Source organism: Rhea americana, unplaced genomic scaffold (genome assembly GCF_003343005.1).
Source record: "Rhea americana isolate MKP2758 unplaced genomic scaffold, rheAme1 scaffold_65, whole genome shotgun sequence".
In the NCBI taxonomy this organism is placed as follows: Eukaryota; Metazoa; Chordata; class Aves; order Rheiformes; family Rheidae; genus Rhea; species Rhea americana.
The window spans coordinates 402,018-425,845 of NW_028186812.1; the positions used below are offsets into that span (position 1 = coordinate 402,018).

Consider the following 23,828-nt stretch of genomic DNA (forward strand, 5'->3'; position numbering starts at 1 on the left):
TCCATGGTGTTACACCAGGCATTAATTTAGTAGTGCTCTTAAAATGGCAGAAGGGGATAAATGTGGGATTATGAAACATCTGCAATTATAAAAAGTTAATGAAACATGATTACCTTGTCCTTCTTGCCTTATCTATACCATATTTCTACAGCATAATTGCATTTAAAAAATATCAAGGAAAGCATTCTTTGGACTATACAGGCTTCAGAAGTTGTGATTACAATATTTCTTTATTTTGCCTTTTCATACCAATTTGTAGGGTACTTTGCCTGTACGGTATCACAGAGGAAACATCCTTCCACARAAAGAGTGAATTGCATCTACACTTCTCCTTTCAAACGCTCATTCAATCACTATTCAGCATAATCCTCTAGCTTGAGATGTATGTTAGAAGTGAGCACTTCCCAGATTTTTACACCTACTGTCACTCTATTGTACTTTGGGACAAAGACAAATCACTGAATTTCTTTTCATATCATTATTCTCCCATCATAAACTTTCTTTAGTATGTTTACCTGACGGACCCTGAGCAGTCGATACTCACAAAGCATATTGACCATTTTTTTTATAWCATTATTAAGCACTGTTTCTCAAAATCCAGGTACCTCTACTACTTCCAGCAGCTCATACAAGCTCAGTGTCTTTGAAAATCAGGCTAATTTTTCAGGTTCCTTACCAAGTTTTGAACAAAAAATAGTTATTGGCATTTTGAGAGATTAGTGTATGTAAACATAAAGTATTGCTATTATGTCTTACTCTAAAAAGGATATGTTTAAGACCTAGGAAAAGGTTGTTCATTGAATCATAGCAAAAACCCTGTGCAGCCCAAAACTATTCATAAAAGGACATTTTTCTAATGCTTTACCCACTATCATTGGTTCAGGGAAGAGGAGATGAAAACTTTTTTGTCTTTAATGATCCAATGAGTCTGCTGTCTCAGCCAAGCTTCTGCCAGGCAGTGGCTGTCATTGCAGCTGGCTCCAGCAGCCAACAGACCAGACTCCGCAGAGCCAGCACTGAAACAAATGCAGGAGGAGCTTCCCACCCTTACCTGCTCCCACAAGAAATAGTGAAGAAGGAGATAGGGTGTGGAGGAAACCCACAGTGTTAGTACTGAGAATGTAAATCATTCAATGAACAACTTTTTTCAAGTTAGTCAATTTAGTATCTTTCTCAGTCATTCAACATAATCATTGCTTATAAATAAAAGACATTAATAAGCCAGCATAAAAAGATAATTTCCTGTGCTTTGATTTGTTACTGTCAACTTAAGAAATCTTTTTTCTTGTGTAGCTTCTATAAAATCTCAATTTACCTCAAATTTTAAAGTAATATAACTAAATCTAATCCCAGCTGCTTTTCTCAAAAGCTTATATTTTTATCTTTGTTATACTTGCSTATTTTGTTATAAAGTATGATAAAAAGTCTTGTTTTATAATCATATTTTACTTTATGAAGGTCAATGATAAGGAATTTGCTTGAGTCTCTTCCCAAGAAAATCTATTCTCAAATGCCTCTAACTAATTGGATGTAAGTAAAATATGCAAAAGTTTGATAAATAAATATCTTTTCTGTGAAGATAAAAATTCCACATTTGCTTATTCTGTTAGACCAAACCACTTTTAAAGGTGTGACAATCTGAAAAGTATAACCTTGAAAATTGGACTCCACTATATTTCAAATGATGCTCTGAAAAATACCAATTATCTGCCAACCTAAATCTTTAGAGCTGCTTCTTGTTCTCATGACTCTCGTGTTTAGCAAAATTCTGTCTTTCACTTTAGTTTTCCAATGGAAAGAACATCAGTTACTGCAATGGACATATGTTACAATGGACTAGTATATAAATATATGTTGAAATCCCACCTGGAACAATTGTATCAGAACTTTCTTCAGATGGAATAGGGAGTACCAGGAATTCAAAATGTCAATGTTGACATTTCTAAATAACGGCAGGTACCAGGATATGCACATGAAGGTACATATCATATGTAAGAGAATACTAGTGTAATACCTGGGGAAATCACAAAAAGCTTGTGGACAATTGCCTTTTTATCAGTCATAATATATACCCAAGTTCTTGAGAATCTATTCTGCCCTAAGAGCTTCCTCCAAACAGACACGAACAAACTGTGCTACTTGAATTAGCTTTCCCTCCCCCAAAAAAGTCTTTGCATCAGAAGTAGCAACAATGGAACGTTCTTTTATATATCATAGAATCATAGAAGGGACCTCTGGAGATCATCTAGTCCAACCTCCCTGCTCAAGCAGCGTCACCTAGASCACGTTAGACAGGGTTGCATCCAGGCGGGTTTTAAATATCTCCAGAGAAGGAGACTCCACAACCTCTCTGGGCAACCTGTGCCAGTGCTCCGTCACTCTCACAGGGAAGAAATTCCCCCTCACGTTCAGGCGGAACTTCCTGTGCTTCAATTTCTGCCCATTGCCTCTTGTCCTGTCACACGGGACAACTGAAAAGAGTTTGTCCCCGTCCCCYTGACACCCTCCCTTCAGGTACTTGTACACATTGATAAGATCCCCCCTCAGGCTTCTCTTCCCCAGGCTGAAGAGGCCCAGCTCTTGCAGCTGTTCCTCATAGGGCAGGTGCTCCAACCCTCTGATCATCCTTGTAGCCCTACGCTGGACTCTCTCCAGTAGCTCCATGTCTCTGTTGTAGTGGGGAGCCCAGAACTGGACACACTACTTGAGATGAGGCCTCAGCAGGGCTGAGTAGAGGCACAGGATCACATTCTAAGAAAAAGAACAAAAAATTAAATGTAAAATCTCCACTTAGTGATCTCTATTTTTCCCAATATGCAGACTACACTTAAGAAATGCCGCAGGTATTGGCCTGTTATTGCTGAAATAGGGGGACAATGGGACAGGAGGAAGGAATGGGTTGGTGAGCTGGGCCATAAACAGAAACAAAATTACAACAAAGGAAAAGGCATAATTTGCTTTGTTTGATATTTACCTTCATGTTCAGAATCTAGGTAATAAATTAGGGATAATTTGGGAAGAAATAAATAAAGGAAAATCCAAAAAACCAAGATGAACCCAGAGCTTAAATTCCCTCTTTTGAAATTATTATAYAACCTGTGAATAAAACCACTTTGCCTATTGTTATTTAGGGATTTTGAAGGCAATCATACTAAGATCTTAACTAATACCACTTTCCTGGAATGTGATGTGCTTGCTGTATTGTAAGTAAAAAAATTATATAAAAATAAACGATAAAAATCTTTTCAATATGTGTGACTCACAAGGCTCAACACAGCATTTGTCTCAGTTGCAGTCTAATCAAAATAGCTCAGCTTTTGTCAATGAGATATTCTTTATAATTATTTAAATTTTTGTATGGAACTTCTTGGCAAYTATCATGATATCACTTGTTCCCACAAACAAAATAATCACTATGTATTATTTCTGCCTTGTGATCAGATTGCAAGATGTTTTTAAACACCGCTAAGTCCTTTTACTTGCATTCTGGTCACAAAGCAGAAACAATAAGAGAGTGCCTATATCTCAACTTGCAGATTTGTTGTTGTTGTTGTTGAATTAGTACACACTCCTTCAGAGTGTGTTTTCACCGTGTAGGAAACTTGAGCAAAAGATCTTGTTCCCGATAAAATTAAATATATATGGTAATATAATTCAATCTTTTTAAAATTTAGCTATATCCCTGTATAATTACACATGACAGGATAAATAGAGGTTGAAAGAGGATCATGAAGAAAGAATTCTGCAGATTAAGAAATACAAAATATTCCCTCGTGTTATACACATGATGTTTTATTGGTGAAGAAACAGAGTTCCCTGAAGTAGGACTGTATGAAACTCAGCCAGAACAAGAGCAGAAAAATCTAAATTTGAACATGTAAAATTTCTGTCTAGACAGCAAATCAAATGATGGCCTTTAATCAAATAAAATTCCCTACTACTCTTTTACTTGTTCCTTATTACTTATTGCTTACTTTTAATTAAAGTTCAGGAAAGTTCTACTTAACTACTTAGCCCTGTGTAGGTTTCTTTTACATTGACTGCAATAATAGACCCTGTTACAGCTTGTAAAAATTAACTAGGGTCCTACGTAACTTCTAATACAACTAGGAAAAGTAAAAAGCTAAGCAGTCATACCAAAACATGAAATTAGTACTCTATATTAAAGTGAATCAATAAATACTTATTCTAATATATATTTTATTTTACAGGTTTCTTTGTGGAACTCAAATTCACTTCGTGCCTGCCAATACCTTTTCCTCATTAAAAGATTTGGCTGAATTGTGAGTTTTCTAAAATCTATTTTTATATTATAGAGGTTGAGCTATTACATATCTGTGAGTGTATTTTACCTTTCCTGTTAAATCTGGGCCAAGAAACCATGTGGAATCACAGGCACAAGGCCAGAAATATACTGGCCAAGGGGGAGCTATAGGTAGTAGTAGGAGGACAGCAATGAGGAGAGAAGAACCTTATAGTTCTAAGACCTCCTGGTTTTTACAACAGACACAATCCAAAATGCATGGGCTGAAAAACAAGGTCTCTCTGCATCCAAGTGAGTATCAGACTGCCTCCCTTCTGGGAACATGTTTTTTCCACACCAGCTTCATTTGGGTCCTCTGGAGCCAATACTACATTTTTAACTTCATTTAGATCACTCGCTGTGGATACCTAGATTCCCTGTACAGCTTACAGAGGGTATAGGGCACCCATGCAGCCCTGCTGTGCTTTGCAGGTGAACCAATCTCTTCCCAGCAGCTCTCTGGGGAACTTAGGCACCTCTTTTAAGATTTGAGACTACCACTTCCCCCCCAAGGGATAAGCATGTGTGCATTAGCTTCATCTGCATATAGAGTAGTCACACAGCATCTGGGGTTTGGTTACCTCGTTTTCTGGCATGACATGTTTAGGCAGAAACATGAAACGGCTGCAGAAGGTGTAGAAACCTGAAAAAGAAGAGAAAGTTTAGAGGAAAAGGGGAGCTGTCAGTGACTACAATGATATAAAGGACTGAAACAGGGTATTACTAGCTGTTGAAGGAGGGTGATGACTAATATGCCTTGTTAAAGGCACTGATTTGCTGAGTGAAAACTCCCAGGAAATGAACAGATCGTTCACTAATGCCAATCTTCAGTGCTGAATTTACCGAGGGATTTTTGCTGAGATTTTTGTTTTGTTTTTCCATATTCTACCTATATTAAATGTGAAAACTTCACATCTATGTAATTAGGACTTGCTTCATCTCACCTCTCAACAATGATTAAGTTCATAAATTATAGAGGAACCCTCAGGCAACCAGGTTCCCAAATTAGATACCTCAGCTGAATTAGTTATGATGAATCAGAGCTAAAAGATCCATGTCTAGCAATCACCAAACCACCGAAGATCATTTTTATGCTATTAAAATGTTAAATAAGGTAGCTTGCCTCCTTGACTATAAAAATAGATAAAATTTGTATCTTAGAGTTCTTCAAGTTTGTGTTTTGAAATGGAAGAGTGGAACACTGATAGTGAAACTGATTGCTTTTGTTCTCTGTATTTCTCCAAGGGATCTGTTCAGCAACTTGATACAGATTTACCACATTACGTTTTTAAAGACTTGAAGTATTTACAAAAGCTGTAAGTTATAAATGAGAGTCCTTCATTGAATTTTAGGCTATARCATACTCTACCTTTTTTTCTTGAAGTAAGAAGCAGTTCTGGTTTCTTTTAGCAACTTATCTTTCAATCCACTTTCTCACCTCTATGACGATCAGTTTGGAAATCTTCAGCAACTTCAGTTATTGTAAGTAAAAACTGAAATATTTCACTAACATAGTACACTAAATAATATCAGGCATATGAAGACATGTGAAGTATTGATCATCATTCTATGAGATGCTGGACATACCTTTAATTTCTATYCTTACAGGAGTGCTCAACACACTGAGGCAGCAGGCCCAAATGCACAATTTACAGCCATATAGTTCACTAAGTTTTACGGTTGTTCGCAACTGGTGAGCCTAGGAGCAATCAAAATGCATTAAAAGAGCACAAATTGTATAACAAACACAGATAGGGTACTTGGGCAGATGAGAAGGACATAAATAAATAGTAACAAGTAGTTTAGAACCTCAGTGAACTTTTATTTGAGGTGGTTCATAAAATAATGACTTCACAGGACTGATAATTCAGCCCCTTTATTTTTTTAAACTAAGTATTTTTACATAAAGCTTGAATTCAAAAGTTTTCTTGTTTCTTCTTTAATTTGGATCTTTCTGGTGACTCTCTGGTACATGTGTGTGGCTCCCTGTGAAGATTCACACTCATCTAAAAGAGCATCTTCTAAATTCACTGGATTCAGTGTTGAAAAGCAAGAGTATATCATCTTTTTTAAGATTAATTGTCATCCCGTGCTATATTGCTTTTTCTTGAAAATCTGTCCGAAGGAAGAACCAAATGTTGTTTTTAAATACCTGAGCTTCAATTCACTCTACTTTTTATTAAGTAAAAGACAAACAAATTAATATGAATGTTCAACATGTTCTTTGAGCAAAAGTCAAGTTTTCATTGGAAATTATCAGATAATTAAAAATGGAGCTAATATTATGCATAAATTGTTCTTAACAGCTTTCCTGCAATACATTGTTTGCTATTTTTCTCCTGTGCCACACAGTGAAAAACACTGATGGTGTTTAAGTACATGAGGAACTCRATACATAGGGCATTCTGCTCCTCTTTGTAGACTCCTATATGTAAGTGCCYAAGGGTAGCAAGGTGAACAAGGTGTCTTAGGTTCCCGTTATAGTAAGAGAAATTTAGGAGACCAGCTCAGTGCCACAGGCCAGATGTCTGCTGTGTGAGATCCTGAAGGTATTTTATCTGACCTCCAGCTGCCAGTCCAGAAAGGCTTTGGTCTCTCATAGGTCCTGTGTCATATCTGCCTGCCCACATAGGCATCTCAGATACCATAGAACATGTCAAATAATACTAGACATCTATGATCAGGTAAGTGAATCAAACCCTAGTCAAAACAGTCTGGAGAGTGATTCAGCTAACCAAAAGCCAATCTACACTGGGATGAATTGTTCTCCAGATCTCACTGACCGTGTTGACCATTGGCTTGTTCAGATGCCCACATGTAGGTGCCTGGTGTCATTTGAGGTTCCCTTGGATATTGATCCTGCTTGGCCAACTACTGTTCCTCCAGGAGGCCACAGGTTTCTCCTAAGTCCTATGTTGTACCAGCCAGCTCCTCATGGATGTCTCAAATACTCCAAAAACTCAAATTATTCTTGATACATAACTGAATCAACCATGTGGAACCCRCACCAGCTTAAATTTTCCTTTCAGATTCTTTTTGAAGTGCATTACAGCCTTTTGTCTCATTATTATTCACAGAATTAATGCAGCAAATGTAACTGTTACCATCAATATTCTAGTCTATAAGCCACCATAGGGGCAAGAGAGTAATCATAAGACAGGACATTGTTTTGAAATATGGATGGGATGTGCTCTGCTTCTATATAAACCTTGACCAGCTAGGAAAACTGCAGTTATTTTTAAGCTGAGAGCATATTAACTGTGATAGGTATGTTACTGCCAATGTAATAGTACCACCTGCCTGCCTGTCAAAATGATTGTCTGACTGGCATATTCAGTTCACAACACACAATACAGGAGCAAAGAATGTAAGACAGACATAGTGTCAGCATCCAAAAAAATCTAACTGGGCTAGAATTAACTAGGACAAAGGGAACTCAATAATCATTCATTTTTGCAGAAGCCATGTTAACAAGATGACAGGCATTTTTATTTCATGAGATAGGTATTATATAATCCCAAACCAGAATTTTTACAGACAAAATCTCATGAAAAAAAGTAAAACAATGTCRCTTGGCTTAGGGCAGAACAGGAGCCAAACCAAATCTCAATCTAATCCTCAAAGAAAATCTGAAATTCTTGTGCAATAGAATCTCCCCTGTAGGTTCCTAGAACTGAAACAAACAACTTATCAGTTTCTCTAACTACGGTGACAAGAGCCTTAAGTAAGTAACCTTAATTTCATAAGGTGTCTTCAGTGGGTGCRGGGAATAGCTGAGGCAGGAATATCTACTAGGTCTTTTTGACCTATAGACAGGTCAAAGAATAGAAAAATAGGAAATATAGGAATTCCTGGTCTTGGACTCRTTTCAAATATACGTCTGCCCTATGGCCAAAGTTTTTCCGAGGTTATAGCTTGKAGTTTAATCTTTTCTTATGTCTGACATGAGCAGTCCTATGATCTTCTTGACACAGCGATAACAATAACACTGTTTTGGTTGTAAGGCCTTGCTAGATGCTACATACATTGTCACAATTGTCACAGACTCCTTGCAGTGTTGTTTCTAGTATTCACAAACGCAGAAGTTGTTACTCATTTCCTCTATTAGTGCCTTTAAGTTCAGCCTTTCMTTTATCATCCTACCAGACTAAGGTGTTTCTCCCATATTTGGAATTGTGGATATATTTTCTTTAGAATGGGTTACTTTTCTTCTTTCACCACATTCATTCCAAATAAATCAACAATTGGTGTCTCGCTTCTAAACAGATCACTTGGCTCTGTAGTTTTGCTTTTTTTTATTTGTGATAACTCCCTTTTCTAAAATTTGATCAAAGTATATCATTTATACACTCCCTTGCCATTGCTGTGAATCAGTTACAGGTTATGCCAGCAGCATCTTATGAATAGAACAGCTAGGTTTTTCTTATTCCTTTTACTAGAACCTCTTTGACAGGATTTCAATTCCTGTCCACACTTCTAGTATTTCATGCACTTTTTTTTTCTGAAATATCATCAGTGCAGATAAAACAACCTCTTGAAAAGTTATTGTCCAGCTGGAGGCATGTACACTATAATGGACATACTCAATATAGTAGGTTTCTATATGCATTTTCATCTGTCAGGTGGCTATAGGTCACTTTGCTTATTCTTTGCCTGTTTGCACTACAGCTAATCAAATAATCTATTCAAATGGCTTCTTTGTTTTTTCCATTAAATTAAAAAACATTAAAAAATGTTTTGTTGCTGTTTCTGGCCTTACTGAGTTTGTGAAGCCTCACAACACATGCACATKCCTGACACTGAATTTGTTGACTGAACCTCTTTTGGGATGTTGCAGAATGAAGATTGCTTTCAAACACTTCAGGAAACCCTTACTGAATATATTCAAGTGCACAAAGTGTCTTTTCATGGCTCTGTCACCATTAGGATTTTTATCAAGTTGAATGCTTTTAAGGCCAAAGGTATTGGTTTTGCTTGCATGCATTTAATAGAAAATATTACAAAGACCTTTTCTTTTTACTGATATTTAATAGCGTATTTCCCTGTATGGAGTGTGTGTCCTTCCTAGTCAGCAAGTCCCGTTGAAGTCCTTGTCACAGGCAGGAGGAGGGCTATATTTCTCCAACATTTTTTCATTGTTGTCTTTAACTGCCATTAGCATTTGCTCAGGATCTACTCAGATAGTGATATACACCCATTTCTGTCCTGTTCTTGTTTGCATTACAGCAAAACAGAAACCAAAACCCTGTGTAACTTTCCACTTACAGGTGCCCTCTGGTTGCCTGCCTTGCACCTTTACAACCTGTTCTTTTTGTCTGGCATGCTACATTGGCAAAGTGGATTGYCTCCTGGCGCTCCATACTAACATTACTGAGTGCTCCACATTTCTCAGCATTTCTCTCGCTTTGTTTAAGGCAGTTTATAACTGCCATGAACATGCCACATCTGCCCTTTATTAAGTTCTTCTGTTCTTTTTGTGCTTCTCTGGCACTCTTGGGAGTTGTGAGCAGCTGAGCTCAGCACCTGAGGAAAGAGATCAAAAGACTGCCTCTGCAACTCACTTCTTGTGTTTCTGTTAATAGATATTGCATTGGTTGTTGAATATCATAGCTAAAAAGGGAGTTCAGGATGAATGCATATCCCCATGACACAATCTTTCATTAAAAAGCTCTATATGATGGAAAGTAGTAGGATCATTCTTACTGAATATATATGGATTTTGCGATAAAGGAGTTTCTTTGAAACCTATGATTTAAGAAAAATACTTGTTTGTGTAATTTCGGAAGTGATAACCACAGAAAGCCCTGTTTCATATAATTTGTTTATAAATCATGACATTACATATTTTCCAGACCTGGAAATGATCAAGATTCCAAATATAAATACAGGAACGTTTCAACATATGAAGAACCTCTTCCACATGTTCATATACAGAATAAAAGAAGACATCATAATATTCTTACCATTTAAAAATGTGCGAAACAGTTCTAATGTGTTGCTTTTCCATACTACATCAGCTGGGAGCCCAATTTCTTCAACAATAGATCAAGTGTTTCACTATTTTAAAGAAACAGGAGAAAGGAAACATGCCCCTCATTTAGTTTTCTCATTTCTACATTGCATCACATTACTTCTTTTTCTGCCCATTGCACTCTTTTGTTCTGAACGAAAGAATAAATGCAGCTCTGCTCACTTGTCTGGAGATACTGTAGCCTTAAGGCTAGCATGCAGAAGTGGAAAATCTCATTCAAGAGCACCAAAAATGGGAAATGACTTTAGAAATAGAAAAGTGCTTATATTTTGGACATGAGTAAAAGCCACATGGGTTTATAGAGAAGATAAAATGTGTGCCACATAGCCATTTTACTTTGCTGTCATAAAACATATCTTGTTCCTTCATAATATGCCACAGCAACCTGTCAGTAATACAGGGTGCCTCTGAACTTTAGTCCCTGATTTAAGTGTCGGCAACACTATATACTCAAATGTCTTTCATCTGTATAAAAGAGTAGTTAAAAGGTCATTCTTGATGACAAATCTTAAGGCTTTTTTTTTTTTTTTTTGATTTTGGTCTTCAGTATAGAATCACTTCCAAATATAAATATTTACTTCTTCTACACAATGAATAAGCATCCTGATCAACTGTGCAGTGCAGTGCTCTTTCTGACTTTATTTCTAAAGAGTTCATATTATACTCTGTTTTCCATTCTTTACTACTTCTTGAAAAATAAAAAATAAATCAGCTCCTGTCCATACCTTTATGTACCAGCAGAGGGTGGATAAAATCAATAGGTCCACATCAATATGCAAAAATTGATATATAATTGTTTACATATATCACATTTGAATTTTACTTGCAGATCGACCCTTCATGTTTTTATTTTCTGATATTCTTTTTTATTATTCATCAGCACCATTTCACAAATAAAATGAGAAGGTTTTGAACTATAAATAAATACAAGAATGTGGTTAACTATTTGATTTTTGATTCTTTTTTTGTATTGAACACTGAGTCATTATGCAACARTTTCCCAATATAAAAATGCATCATTTATAGACAGGTTTAATGTTAGACATCGTTAAATCCAAGTACTCAGGCAACACTAAACTATGTGTTTAAACCTTGCAGAAATCAATGGGATGTAAAGATACATTTTAAAAGAACCATGTTCTTGCAGGCTTTACTGTATCAGAGCCTTTCTATCCTGTCCCACAAGTCTTTATGAATGCGCTTCCACTGAAACAGAGGACTATACTCAAATAATGTTCAGGGAATTAAGATACTTAAAATCTGATACACTGAGATCCTTAAATGTTCATTACCACAATCCACAGACATTCCACAATCTGTTAATGTAAGCAAAATCCTTCTGCCAAGGGGTGATAAAAGATCTGCTTCTTAAGCACCTTAGCATGAAGCACAGCAGCCTGAACAYGTCGACAACAAATTGAGGGTAGCAAAGTCATTAAAAGGCTGGTGAAAACAAAACTGACCATTCCTCTCGTGTCAGGGATCAACCAAMAGGAATACCTTACTTATGTATTACACTGATGTAAAGGAAATTAGAGGCAGTTGCAACCACAACCATTATAGCTAAGTCTCATTATTAGGGACCAAAAGGATATGAGCTGCTATAAACCTCCTAAGCTCTTCCTTAATAAATCCTCCCTTRATTAAATGCCTCTCACAACATACCTATTATACGAGACACTAGGAATGGTTTTGTTAAAGTTTCTTCTGTTCCAATTCCTTGCATGTGATCACATAATTGATATATAACTGTGAATTGGCTTGTATTTGAGCAGCTGTATAACATGTTCATTTCTTTACTTTCAGCTGCTTCAGAAAGTTTCAGTATTACTCCTATGCTCTCCATGTGCAAATATGCACACTATTAATGGGTGGTATTTCATCATTTGAGGACCTCTTGTCTAACCATGTTCTGAGAGTATCTGTGTGGGTCATAGCTTGTATTATGTGTTTTTGGAAATCTTTTTATTATTGGAATGAGATCATTCATCAAAGCAGAAAACAAGACACATAYCTTGTCTATCAGAATTTTGTGTTGTAAGCATATACTAAAGGGATATATAATAAATTGATGAGCATATAATACTTTATATGCTCCAATATTATGTATTATATAATATGTATAGTATAATATATAACATAATATTGTGTATATTCCATTGTCTTCAAKCTGCATTATAGATAAAAATGTAAGTGAATATACTGATATCAAAAWTTTAATAAGTAAAACATTATTATCTACTTTTGCACCATTGTCTTATATTCTAAATGAAAAGGAGTGTAAAAGAACTAAGGTGGCTCAGTTCCTTGACTTCAGATATTTAAGATGTATACAAAGAACCTACCAAGCTTAAACATTTTATTTTATTAATTATTACTGTTCATTTTACATTAAAGATTATGCCCAAGCTAGTTATCACTAGACTACTTACTGTTTGTATTTATTGTATGATGTGTCAAATCATCATATTCTTTTTTGACACATTAGCTAATAAATCCTTCTGTGATTTTTGAATTGAATATTTAATAATTATCCAGAAAATGCAGTTACTTCCAAATGGTTGCACAGTATTTTGTCCAGCAGTCCTTTTCAGATTAAGAGCCCTGGAACCAATAACAAAGAAGACCAAATTCAGACTTGCTGTGACCAAGTCATACTTCATTGCAAGTTCCTGATGCGATAGCGTGATGCTGTTCTCTGACGATTAACCCTTTAAAAAGATATGGGACCTATTACTACTTCCAGGTTAATATCTCTCTCTTGGTTCAAGTAGGTCAAGCCTATAAGCTCTACTTTCTGACTGTATGTTAACTTCATTCAGGAAATGTTTTATTTTGCCTGATTTAAGATGCTTACAGCGCTGATGTGTATATATGAATTAGTCACCTTGAGCTCTCTTTATAGTCAGTGGAAGATGCAATTTATCTAAGAAAGATTTTTAAAATAGGTCAAATGAATTATGTCCCAAAAGTATTTAGTGATTTCACTAACTGAAAACAGACAAAGCATGACTGGATCAGATCCTAAGMTGTGTAAATAGCTGAAGTCAGGTAAAATAAATTCACCTTGTTAGTAGATACATATTGTGGACATGTGAAATCAGAAGAGGTGAATCCCTGGCAAGGTGTCTGAAATCTTCTGTGTATTTATTATAGTGCAGTTCTCCTGCACTCTGCCTGAGACTCCTCCAGTTTGCTCTCACCTTTCTGCCACTGTAGTGTCTGAACCATGAGCATTGCCCGCACTCTGCTGCAGGAGTGCTCCAGGGCTGCACGCTTATGTGCCAAACACAGCCAGTGAAGGGGGTCAGCACTCTGCTGTCTACAAAAGCTGCAGTGCTGGCTACAGCCAGGGACTTTAACCCCAAATTATTGCATGCTCATGGAAGTCCGATTAGGCAACACTTCCTCTCCCCACATCCTCACATCAGCCTCCACTCTCCTATCTGTGACCAGGGGACACCTAGCCCCACAGCACATGACTTACAGGGTTAACTTATTTTTGTATACCTGATAGAGTTTAYATAGCACTGAAGTATACTATACCTGAAGCATTTCATTGCTATTTTCAGTAAACTGTGTAATCTGTTTCTTAAATAGGTGCTGACTGTCTAATGGGAGTGTATTTGCTCTTCACTGGAGTTTTTGACGTTAAATACATGGAGAGTATAAAAAATATACTGTGCTGTGGATGAAAAGTTTACCTGCCTACAGAGGTCTGTGTCCTTTTGTTCACAGAATCATAGAATCATAGAATCAAAGAATCAGTAAGGTTGGAAGGGACCTCTGGAGATCATCTAGTCCAACCTCCCCGCTCGGCAGGGTCACCTAGAGCATGGCAGACAGGGTTGCATCCAGGCAGGCCTTGAAGAGCTCTAGAGAAGCAGACTCCACAGCCTCTCTGGGCAACCTGGTCCAGTGCTCCGTCACTCTCACAGGGAAGAAATTCCCCCTCACGKTCAGGCGGAACTTCCTGTGCTTCAGTTCCTGCCCATTGCTTCTTGTCCTGTCACATGGGACAACTGAAAAGAGTTTGTCCCTGTCCCCTTGACACCCTCCCTTCAGGTACTTGTACACATTGATAGGATCCCCCCTCAGTCTTCTCTTCCCCAGGCTGAAGAGGCCCAGCTCTCGCAGCCGTTCCTCATGGGGCAGGTGCTCCARCCCTCTGATCRTCYTTGTAGCCCTACGCTGGACTCTCTCCAGTAGCTCCATGTCTCTGTTGTAGTGGGGAGCCCAGAACCGGACACAGTACTCGAGATGAGGCCTCACCAGGGCTGAGTAGAGGGGCCAGACATATCTGACCTTGGAAAAGTATTTAGTGATTGTCTTTCCCTTCAGTAATATCCGTCCTGGAAAGCAGCAGACAATAGTGATTCTTCTATCTATATGGATTGCTGGATTTTTCATAGCAATAATCCCATTTTGGGATGAGGACATTTTTGGAAATTAGAARTCAGAAAAACAGTGTTTGTTACCTATTGAATTCTGATTGAATAGAAGAAACTGGAGGCAGTGGACATTCTCTTGGTATTTTTCTTGGTAAGTTCAATTTTTATCAGGTTATTTTTTATCAGGTTATACTCATTACACCATTACTGTTCATATTGTAACACTTCTTTTCAAAGGCACACAACAAGACCGCAGCCTCATCTGCTAAGTGCTGGCTGCACAGACACTGACAAGGTCATATGAAGAGTTTAGCACCTAATTTTAACAAAACACAAGTGAGTGTAACAAAGAAGAGGAGAAGACATTGAAGAGAATTTGGATAACAACAGTGAGTWCAGTTCATGTAATTATTTAGCTGAATTGTGTGCACAACAAAATGACTTAAAAACTTCTCATTTTAAAAAAATCAGCAAAATCAGCAGCCTTCAGCTAACACTCAGAATTGTCTTTATTGTGTAGCAGCAAACTGAGATAATGTAGCTAATACAGGATGAAACTGTAAAGTACAGTTTTATGTGCATTATAGTGGCACAGTATAATGACTGATCAAATATATAAAGTAAACTGGCAATAAGCACAGTAAAAAGCAGGAACTCCAGCCTGAAATATGTATGAACTGGTTATATTCAGCTTCACAGCAAAAACTGAGAATTACTCAAACTGCTACAAAACGATCTTCTCTCTGACTTGTTTTTGCTGAGCCCTGTGGGTTATGTAGCCAATACATACACATTTAACCATTATTGCTGGGTTTGTCTCTTGATATCAGAAAGGCAAAAATCCCTACATACCAAAAGATAAAACTGGTTTTTGTTTAGAATTGTACTGAATAGAAAGTAAAAAAGGCAATACCTATGTCAAATGAGATTCAAGTAGCAATTTCTGTTATACTTTTCAGTTTGTTTTGTTTATTTTCATCCATACTTCTAAGTAACGGTCTGTTCTGAGGTGCTAGGATTTTGTCATAAATGGCTTCTCCAATAGCTCCTAGCTATTTATTGAAGACCATTTCATATTTAACAAATGGGAGCTGCCATTTGATGAACGGTTGAAAGTCCTATTCTGAAACACAATGTAGGGAGATTCTTAAAACTCAAGTTGCACAGCTCACTTTGCATATATTCTTTCACTAGTAATTTGGGAGGGCTATTTTTACAAAACTGAAGAAGCCAATCTGATATCAGCTTATGCTTCAGATGAGTTTGTCACTTTGATAGGGAATGTGTGATTCTTTTATTACTATGAGAGAGTCTTACAGGAACTTTTTGTTTCAGATTCATTGCAGCATTGCTAGTCAGGAGATCAGCGCTCTTTAGAACCATGAGCCCACCCACACTGTGTATTAACTGTTTCTATAGTAACTTCTTACAACGTGTTCACATCTCACTGTGTAACAGATGGGAACACCTGGCATGTGAGTAGGCTGTGTGACTCTTGACAATATTCAGAATACATTTCTAACATAAAATTGTTATCTATTAATGTTTATTGGTAAAAATTATAATAAAATTACAGAAGAGAATGAAACAGAAAAGTGGTGGGAGAAAGAGGAGAGAAGAAATATCATTCTAATGCCTTTTGCTTTGTTTCCCCACAGATGTGAACCTGCTAGTCTTCATTATAATAGTGTTTTCATACATCAGCATGTTTTGTTCTGCTCAAAAAACTGCCCTTCAGACATCAGAACGAAGAAGTCACATTTGCAGGGATGTTGTTGTTGCCAATTGTTTCTTTTTTATAGTATTCACTGATGCCATCTGCTGGATTCCTGTCTTTGTCATTAGAATCTTCTCCTTATTCCAATTGGAAATTCTAGGTAATGCAGTCTAAGAGTGTGGTTTTTTTATTTTGTTTTGTTAAAGATTAAGTTTAAACCAAACCGATTCTGCYAGCAGAATTCCAGCTAACCATGGGTGAGGGGGGAGAGGAAGTGTTGCCCAAAATATTTAACTTTCCTCCATTCTGAAACTGAGCTTTAAAGTACATGCATATCACCCCAAATCCACGTRTGTATGTGAGAATGGGCACAAGTTATCCACTGAAGAGGTTTTCCTCTGCTACAGCTGCAAAATCTCCYTGTATTATATATGAGTAAGTCCGTTAGTTTGACCATTTGGAAAAAAAATATATATATAAAAAGAGGGTTTTTAAGCAACCCATATTCCATGATCGTAAGCACAGTCAGTGATTTCCAGGGGGTCCTGAKGAGGCCACAGGCCCTCCCTACTCCCGCAGGCAGGACACACTCTCAGCTCACTCTGACAGTGGAGAAGTCGTGTAAAATCGCAGCTCTCCATCACTGCTCTGCCTATGTACAGCCCGGCAGCTGCTAAGTGGTAACACTGTAACAAAGGCATCTTGCTTTCCTGTTATAACTCTAGAAAATATATATCTCGTGTTTGTAGAAAATTAGGTAAATAATTCCCCATAATATATGGAAAGCATTAATGTAATACATTGTCAATTATTTTAAAGTAAAACCAATTTACCCTCATTAGTAGCACAGAATTCTATTTGTGTACCCAGRTGAAAGAGATTAAATAGCAGTTAAAAATAAAACATGATTGTTATGAGAGTGTTCAGATCCTCTCGAGTACTGTGTCCAGTTCTGGGCTCCCCACTACAACAGAGACATGGAGCTACTGGAGAGAGTCCAGCGTAGGGCTATGAGGATGATCAGAGGGCTGGAGCACCTGCCCTATGAGGAACAGCTGCGAGAGCTGGGCCTCTTCAGCCTGGGGAAGAGAAGACTGAGGGGGGATCTTATCAATGTGKACAAGTACCTGAAGGGAGGGTGTCAAGGGGAYRGGGACAAACTCTTTTCAGTTGTCCCGTGTGACMGGACAAGAGGCAATGGGCAGAAATTGAAGCACAGGAAGTTCCGCCTGAMCGTGAGGGGGAATTTCTTCCCTGTGAGAGTGACGGAGCACTGGACCAGGTTGCCCAGACAGGTTGTGGAGTCTGCTTCTCTGGAGATCTTCAAGGCCCACCTGGATGCAACCCTGTCTGCCATGCTGTAGGTGACCCTGCTTGAGCAGGGAGGTTGGACTAGATGATCTCCAGAGGTCCCTTCCAACCTCACTGATTCTATGATTCTATGATTCTATGTACCACTATGGCTGGAGATGCCTAGGCCCTATACACTGCTCAGTCCAAGGCCTTCTGAGCAAGTAACTTTGCTCCTTGGTGCTCCAGTTTCCCCTTGGTGACGTAAGAATAATGACTGCTCTTTGTAAGGCATTTTGAAATCTACTGAGGACAATGGCCATGTAAGAAATAGGTTTTACTGAAGTATGGAATTTGAATTTATGTTAAATACAACCATAAAGAGGGATAGACTTTAGCTCACGTTTAGTGCTTTTATTGAATTCCAGTAGGCAGAACAAAAGACATACTCTGATCAACAAAAAAGTTCCTTTTTTCCCCTTCTCATGAAAACCTGTTGCGACCTTAATGAAAAACACAATGAGTAATGTTGAATTCAAACCCCTTTCTTGTAAAAATGATATTATGGTAGAATTCTGCAGAAATAACAGAAAGCAAAGGCTTTACATGTTTTTTTCTTTAGCATTCCTACAAAAGAACATACTAAATGTCTTACATTTTTTTCCTAGACACTGTCACTTCCCAGATAGCGATATTTGTTCTGCCAATAAACAGTGCCTTGAACCCCATTCTCTATACTCTCACAACTACTTTCTTTAAGGAGAATTTAAAGCAGTCACTGAACAGACATCAAAGCAGGGAAGTTTTCAAAAATGACAAAAAAACCTTGGCCACTTCAGTCCTTTAGGCAAATGATTCCCTCATCCACAGCTCTTCATTAAAGCCTGTATTTTTTAAAAAATAATTCCTGAGGATGATACTAACTCTTATCAATCTCTGAGTGGTTGTTTCTCAGCAAGATCATGGAAACTGGACCTAATTGCATTACAGCTGTGTTAGTCCCTGAGATTTATATGTAGTGTATTTTTGGCCATTATCTTCTCTGTATTCATCTTCCTGGAAAATAAAATGACAACTGTTACATTTATCATGTGAGATTTATGCTATAGTTTGCAACACAGGCAAACTGTGCACTTCAGCTGAAAACAATGATACTTTTGTACTATTCATGCAGCTTCCCCAGAGGGTCAGTATACCTGTACTTGCCAAGATACAGTCTTCTTAACATATATTAGGTTAAGGCAAATGACATTTCAAGAGCATCTGTCTCATTACGACTCTACTACCAATTTCAGGATATATCCTTGTGGAGAAGTATTTCTCCTAAGGTTGAAAGTTCCTGGGAGAAAAGCCCAGAACATTCTATGCAGCATGAAAATCTGTATTAAACCTGTAGGATTTAACATGTGGGCTCTGCAGAGGTGAATGTCTCTTTGTGCACATAMAGTCACTGCTCAGAACTGCAAGACTTGAGTAGTGTTGTTATAATTTTTTTAAGGTACTAAAAGTCAAGTGAAACTTCCTGTGCAAGCAACAGAACCCAGACTGAAATAAAAATTAAATAATGAAACTCTCAGAATGATCCTTGAAAGCAGTCAATTCAGTTTTCATTGCATCAGTTTTTACCAAGCATAGGCATGCTGGCAGCATGGGTAAGTGTGTGTTTGGGGGACCATTTATGGGACTCGAGCACTTTCAAGGAAGAACAATTCACCTTTATTAGTTACAACCATCTCAGCCATATTTCAGCTTATAACATATGAGCTGCTGAACTACTACAAAGAAAAGATTCAAGATTTTAGAAAAAGAGTAAAGCAAAACATTCAGCAAACTAACTTTTTCTTTTTTTAATATTTACTAAAGTTAGCATTATTAAAGGTTTTAGAAACTCTACTTCATAGATCATTCTGAAGTGTTATCAGACAAACAGAGTTCAGTGCAATGAAGCTCAAGAAAGAGAGCATAACCCCAATGTATATGGATATATCACTGAAAATAACAAAGAGACTGAAGAGTTAACATTTCTGAGCTGAGATGAAAAAAATGAATATGTGCTTAAGGCCCACCCAGACTGTGAAATAAAATGGATACGTCTGAAGGCAGCAGATCAAGCCCAATAATAAGGTGACTGTACTGTGGCAATGAGCCCACCTTTGAGGTTTCCACCTAAGCATTCCCACAGCACACATTTCAGCCTGGGATTCCGCCTGATGAAATCTAAATTGGCCTTTACGCATCTGAAGATCCCAGATAATGACAAAGACCATTTACTTTCCAGTACTGCCTAACACATTTGGCTCCCTAATTCACTAGACACCATCCAAATTGGCCTGAATGTTGTCCAGGGCCTTCTGGGTTCAGCCTTTACCCGGCAATGGCAGAGCAGGGCTCCAAGGAGATACAGCAGCTTGCAGATTCATAGTGGTGGTTTTCTGCTCATAATCATGCAGGTGAAATTGGTTCTGGCTGCCCTAAATGCTATAGAAAAGTCCTCAACAGAGGCAGCAGCACTTTGGATATGCTCATGCTATTACAGCATGGATATCCCACGGAAGGAGCAAAGCAGTGCCTCTGCTGGTGCCATAGAAAGGATGGTTGCATGCTGAAGTCAGAGGAGAGCACCCCAACTAGGCTGCTGTGCTGCCCGAGATACATATTGCCTCTGCAAATGGAGGTGCTACCAGCTACGGATCAGCCAGATTTCTTGTGGTTGCCCTGGGGAGCACTGTAGAGGCAAGTCCCACYCCCACATCCACACTCCTGGCATCCCAACTCTTGCCCTTCTGGAGCAAGCCGAGGGCATTTCACTGAAAAAAAAAAGTGTGAAAGAAAAGAGAAATTGGTCTTTAACACACTTCTCAGGGCATATTCTGTAGAATAATGTAGACATAATGATGATGTTTTCCTCATCTCAACAAAATCTTCATTTAAAAACAACTGTTCTTTCTCTTGAACTTCGAGTTAAAGTTATCTGGCCCTGGAGCTCCATCCAGGCTTGAACTATATCACTGTCTGGGATCYTGAGATCTGAAGGAACAGAAGGATACTTTTCCACACCCATTGGTAATCTGTTCCAACAGATTTCTAAAGTACACCAACTATTAAAAATAAGTAAATTAATTCAAGTTTGTGTTTCCTGTGTTTCCACTTGCAGTAATTAAATTTCCTATGAATGTGAAAGACTAAAAATGTGTCAAAAGCCTAATTCTCATTACTGAAGCTTTATTTCATTTAGTATATTAAATGTTAAGGGTGTTTAAAAATTATTTGCTTTTTGCAACACTTTTTTATAGGTTGTGAAACTTGATGGCCATGTTCTCCTCTGATAAAATGTGAAAAATGAAAGACAAACACTTAAAAGAAAACAAAAGGAGAAGTTATACATAGAATCACACAACTGAACGAGTTTTCTGATTGCCCATTTTGCCAGACTGTTGAGGTCCCTCTGAATAGCAGCACAACCATCTGGTGTATCAACCACTTTTCCCTGTCTTGTACCATCTGCAAATTTGCTGAGGATGAACTTTGTCCCATCGTCCATGTCATTAAYGAAGATGTTAAACAGTACTGATCTCTGCAGTACACTAACGGTGATTGGCCTCCAGCTGGACTTCGTGCTGCTGATCACAACCCTCTGATCCTGGGAGTTCAGTCCCTTTTCAATCCACTTCACTGACCACTTATGTGGTCCATATTCCACCTGTTTGTATATGAGGATCTTATGGGAGATATTTCTGAAAGCCTTGCTAAAGTCAAGATAAACAACATCTACTGCTYTCCCATCATCCACCAATCCATTGTACAAAGCTATTGCGTTGGTTAAGCCCTCCATAAATCCTTGCTAACTCCCCAATCACCTTCTTGTCCTTCATATGTGAGGAAATGGTTTCCAGGATTAGTTCCTTCATCACCTTCCTAGGGATGTATGTGAGGCTGACTGGCCTGTAGTTCCCTGGATCCTYCTTCTTGACTTTCTTGAAGACAGGGSTGACATTTGCTTCCTTCCTCCCCTCATGTGAGCTCACACAATTTCTTAGTGCATAAAATATTATGTGGGGCTAAGAAGATTGATAGAATTTTTTTCCTTTCTAACTGTAACTCTTTATAAATTTTCCATGCCTTTTTGTCTACTTTTTAATTAAAAAGAAAAAAAAATAGRACAAAAAGCTGTGCCTGAGCAAATATTGTTCATATAATCGCCCACCATGAAGAACTGAAAGGAGAGTTGCCTCTGTACTGTGTTAAATATTTTTACTCTATTGTTCCTGGCATGTGTTTAACAAGCAAATAGAAAAACCTAATGGCTGGCTTCAGAAAAAAAAATGTTTTTGGCAAATCACAGTGGTGAATAAAATCATTTCTTGTCCTTCCCAATCAATAAGTGATCAAAGACAATGAAACATAGGAGCAAGAACTGAAGACAAATGGTGAAAATGCCAACTGCAGTTCAATTGACTGCAACATACAGAAGTTTTTTAAGGGTCTGTGTTACGAGCTCGGTAGAAGCAAAGAACGATCCCTTGCAGCTTTACCAGAGAATGGTTGATCAACATAACTTTTCAAACCCTGGAAATCCTAACAACTGATACTCAAATGCAGAGCCAGATCTTTTAAATTGTAATCTTATATATTAACTCCCTACTTGAAAGAAAAGATAAAGATAAAATGGATCAGACAGGACTGGCTGCATGATACAAAACTTTGTCCAGAGGATGATGTATTTTAAAATGGAGATGCTCTTAGATGAATCCATTTTATTCAGTATTTTCAAAGTTTGGTGTTTTACAGTAAGTATGTGCCCTTAGGATAGTTCTAGTAGACTTTGCATTATTCATTGTTTGTCCAGGATAAAAATATTTAGTTTTCCTACCCTGAACAAAGATTGCTCATGAGGCATACTGTAATATAAACAAAGGTCCTTTCAGGACAACACATGAATAATGGAACAGAAAGTAAAGTCAGTCACCTTCCTGTCTGCATAAATCTACAAAATGTACTTTGGTATGATAGATGATGGTGGTGGATTGAATGCTGAACCACGTCTCTGCATTCAAATACGCAGATGCCTTAAATAAATTATGTCTCAGAAGAGAGACTCTTAATTCTAAAGAATTATTGCACCAAAAACATGTTCATGACTTAGGCTGCTTTTTCTTATTACTCTATTCTTTAGAAATCAATAATATCAATAGTTTCTGAAAGGTCAAACACAATGTGTTCAGTGGTATGAGTAATATTTCAACATTATTTGTTTTGCAGCCTAAAAAGAAAGAAAAGCATTGAAATAGCCACGGCATATATGGTAAAATGCTGACATGCTGATAGTGCACATCAGTTGACAATTACTTTTTAAACTAATGTATCTGGTTTTGATTCAGTATTCACTAATAAAAGCACAAGTGTGAATAGTAAAAGGGTCTCCTACATAACATGCCTTCTTCCTTAAAAAGAACAGTAAASCCTAATGATATTTGGGTATTTTGCCTCCACCTAGGGTTTTAGGGATTGTAACCAACACTGCACATCCTGAAGCATGGTGTGACTGAAGCTTGTTATGACACTATCTGTTTCATCATGTTATTGYAGGACAAGAAAGAAAACTAAAGTTACAGTTTACTGTGAAGGGACAAGAAGCTCTCCTCTTTTGAGGCTTGTTAACTTTTTTTATGCTCCCTGCTTTTTACTGTCTTTTCTCCAGCTGCAATTTATTCCTGTATTGTTTTTCAGCTCTGCTTTGCATGCACTGGTAATAACGTCATGTAACTGAATGAAGTACTACTTCTCAGAAGCTGATATTTTAGGTTCTTTTGCTTTGCTTTTGCTACCATGCATAGAAAGGGACAACAGAATGACAATGGAGGAATTGGCAAGTAAATAATCCTGTTTGTAAAGGTTCACCAAGCAGTACAGCACAGATAAATTAACAAGATGTTCAAGGCAGTTCTGCTGGCTTTGCTACAAGAGCTCCTTAATGGTGCCTCTGACGTATGGGAGACCTTCACTATGAGGGAAAAAGTATCTCAAGAAAGGGGTTCACTTTTAGTAGATAACTTTGCCCTTCATGATAGCACTACTAAAAATAACAGCAATTCCAGT

General features: G+C 37.7%; 1 protein-coding gene across 1 annotated transcript; it reads left to right on the forward strand.

Annotated features, from left to right (window-relative positions):
- Window positions 1-922: 922 nt before the first annotated feature.
- On the forward strand, window positions 923-18,579 carry RXFP2 (relaxin family peptide receptor 2). The gene is given in 17 exon segments (XM_085320690.1): window positions 923-1,086; window positions 1,459-1,530; window positions 3,132-3,203; window positions 4,212-4,283; window positions 5,549-5,565; window positions 5,568-5,619; window positions 5,714-5,779; window positions 8,570-8,577; window positions 10,156-10,225; window positions 12,141-12,285; window positions 12,287-12,371; window positions 13,935-13,991; window positions 13,994-14,064; window positions 14,620-14,793; window positions 14,795-14,876; window positions 16,384-16,602; window positions 18,401-18,579. Coding segments are annotated over 17 exon segments (1,605 nt in total).
- Window positions 18,580-23,828: the final 5,249 nt, after the last annotated feature.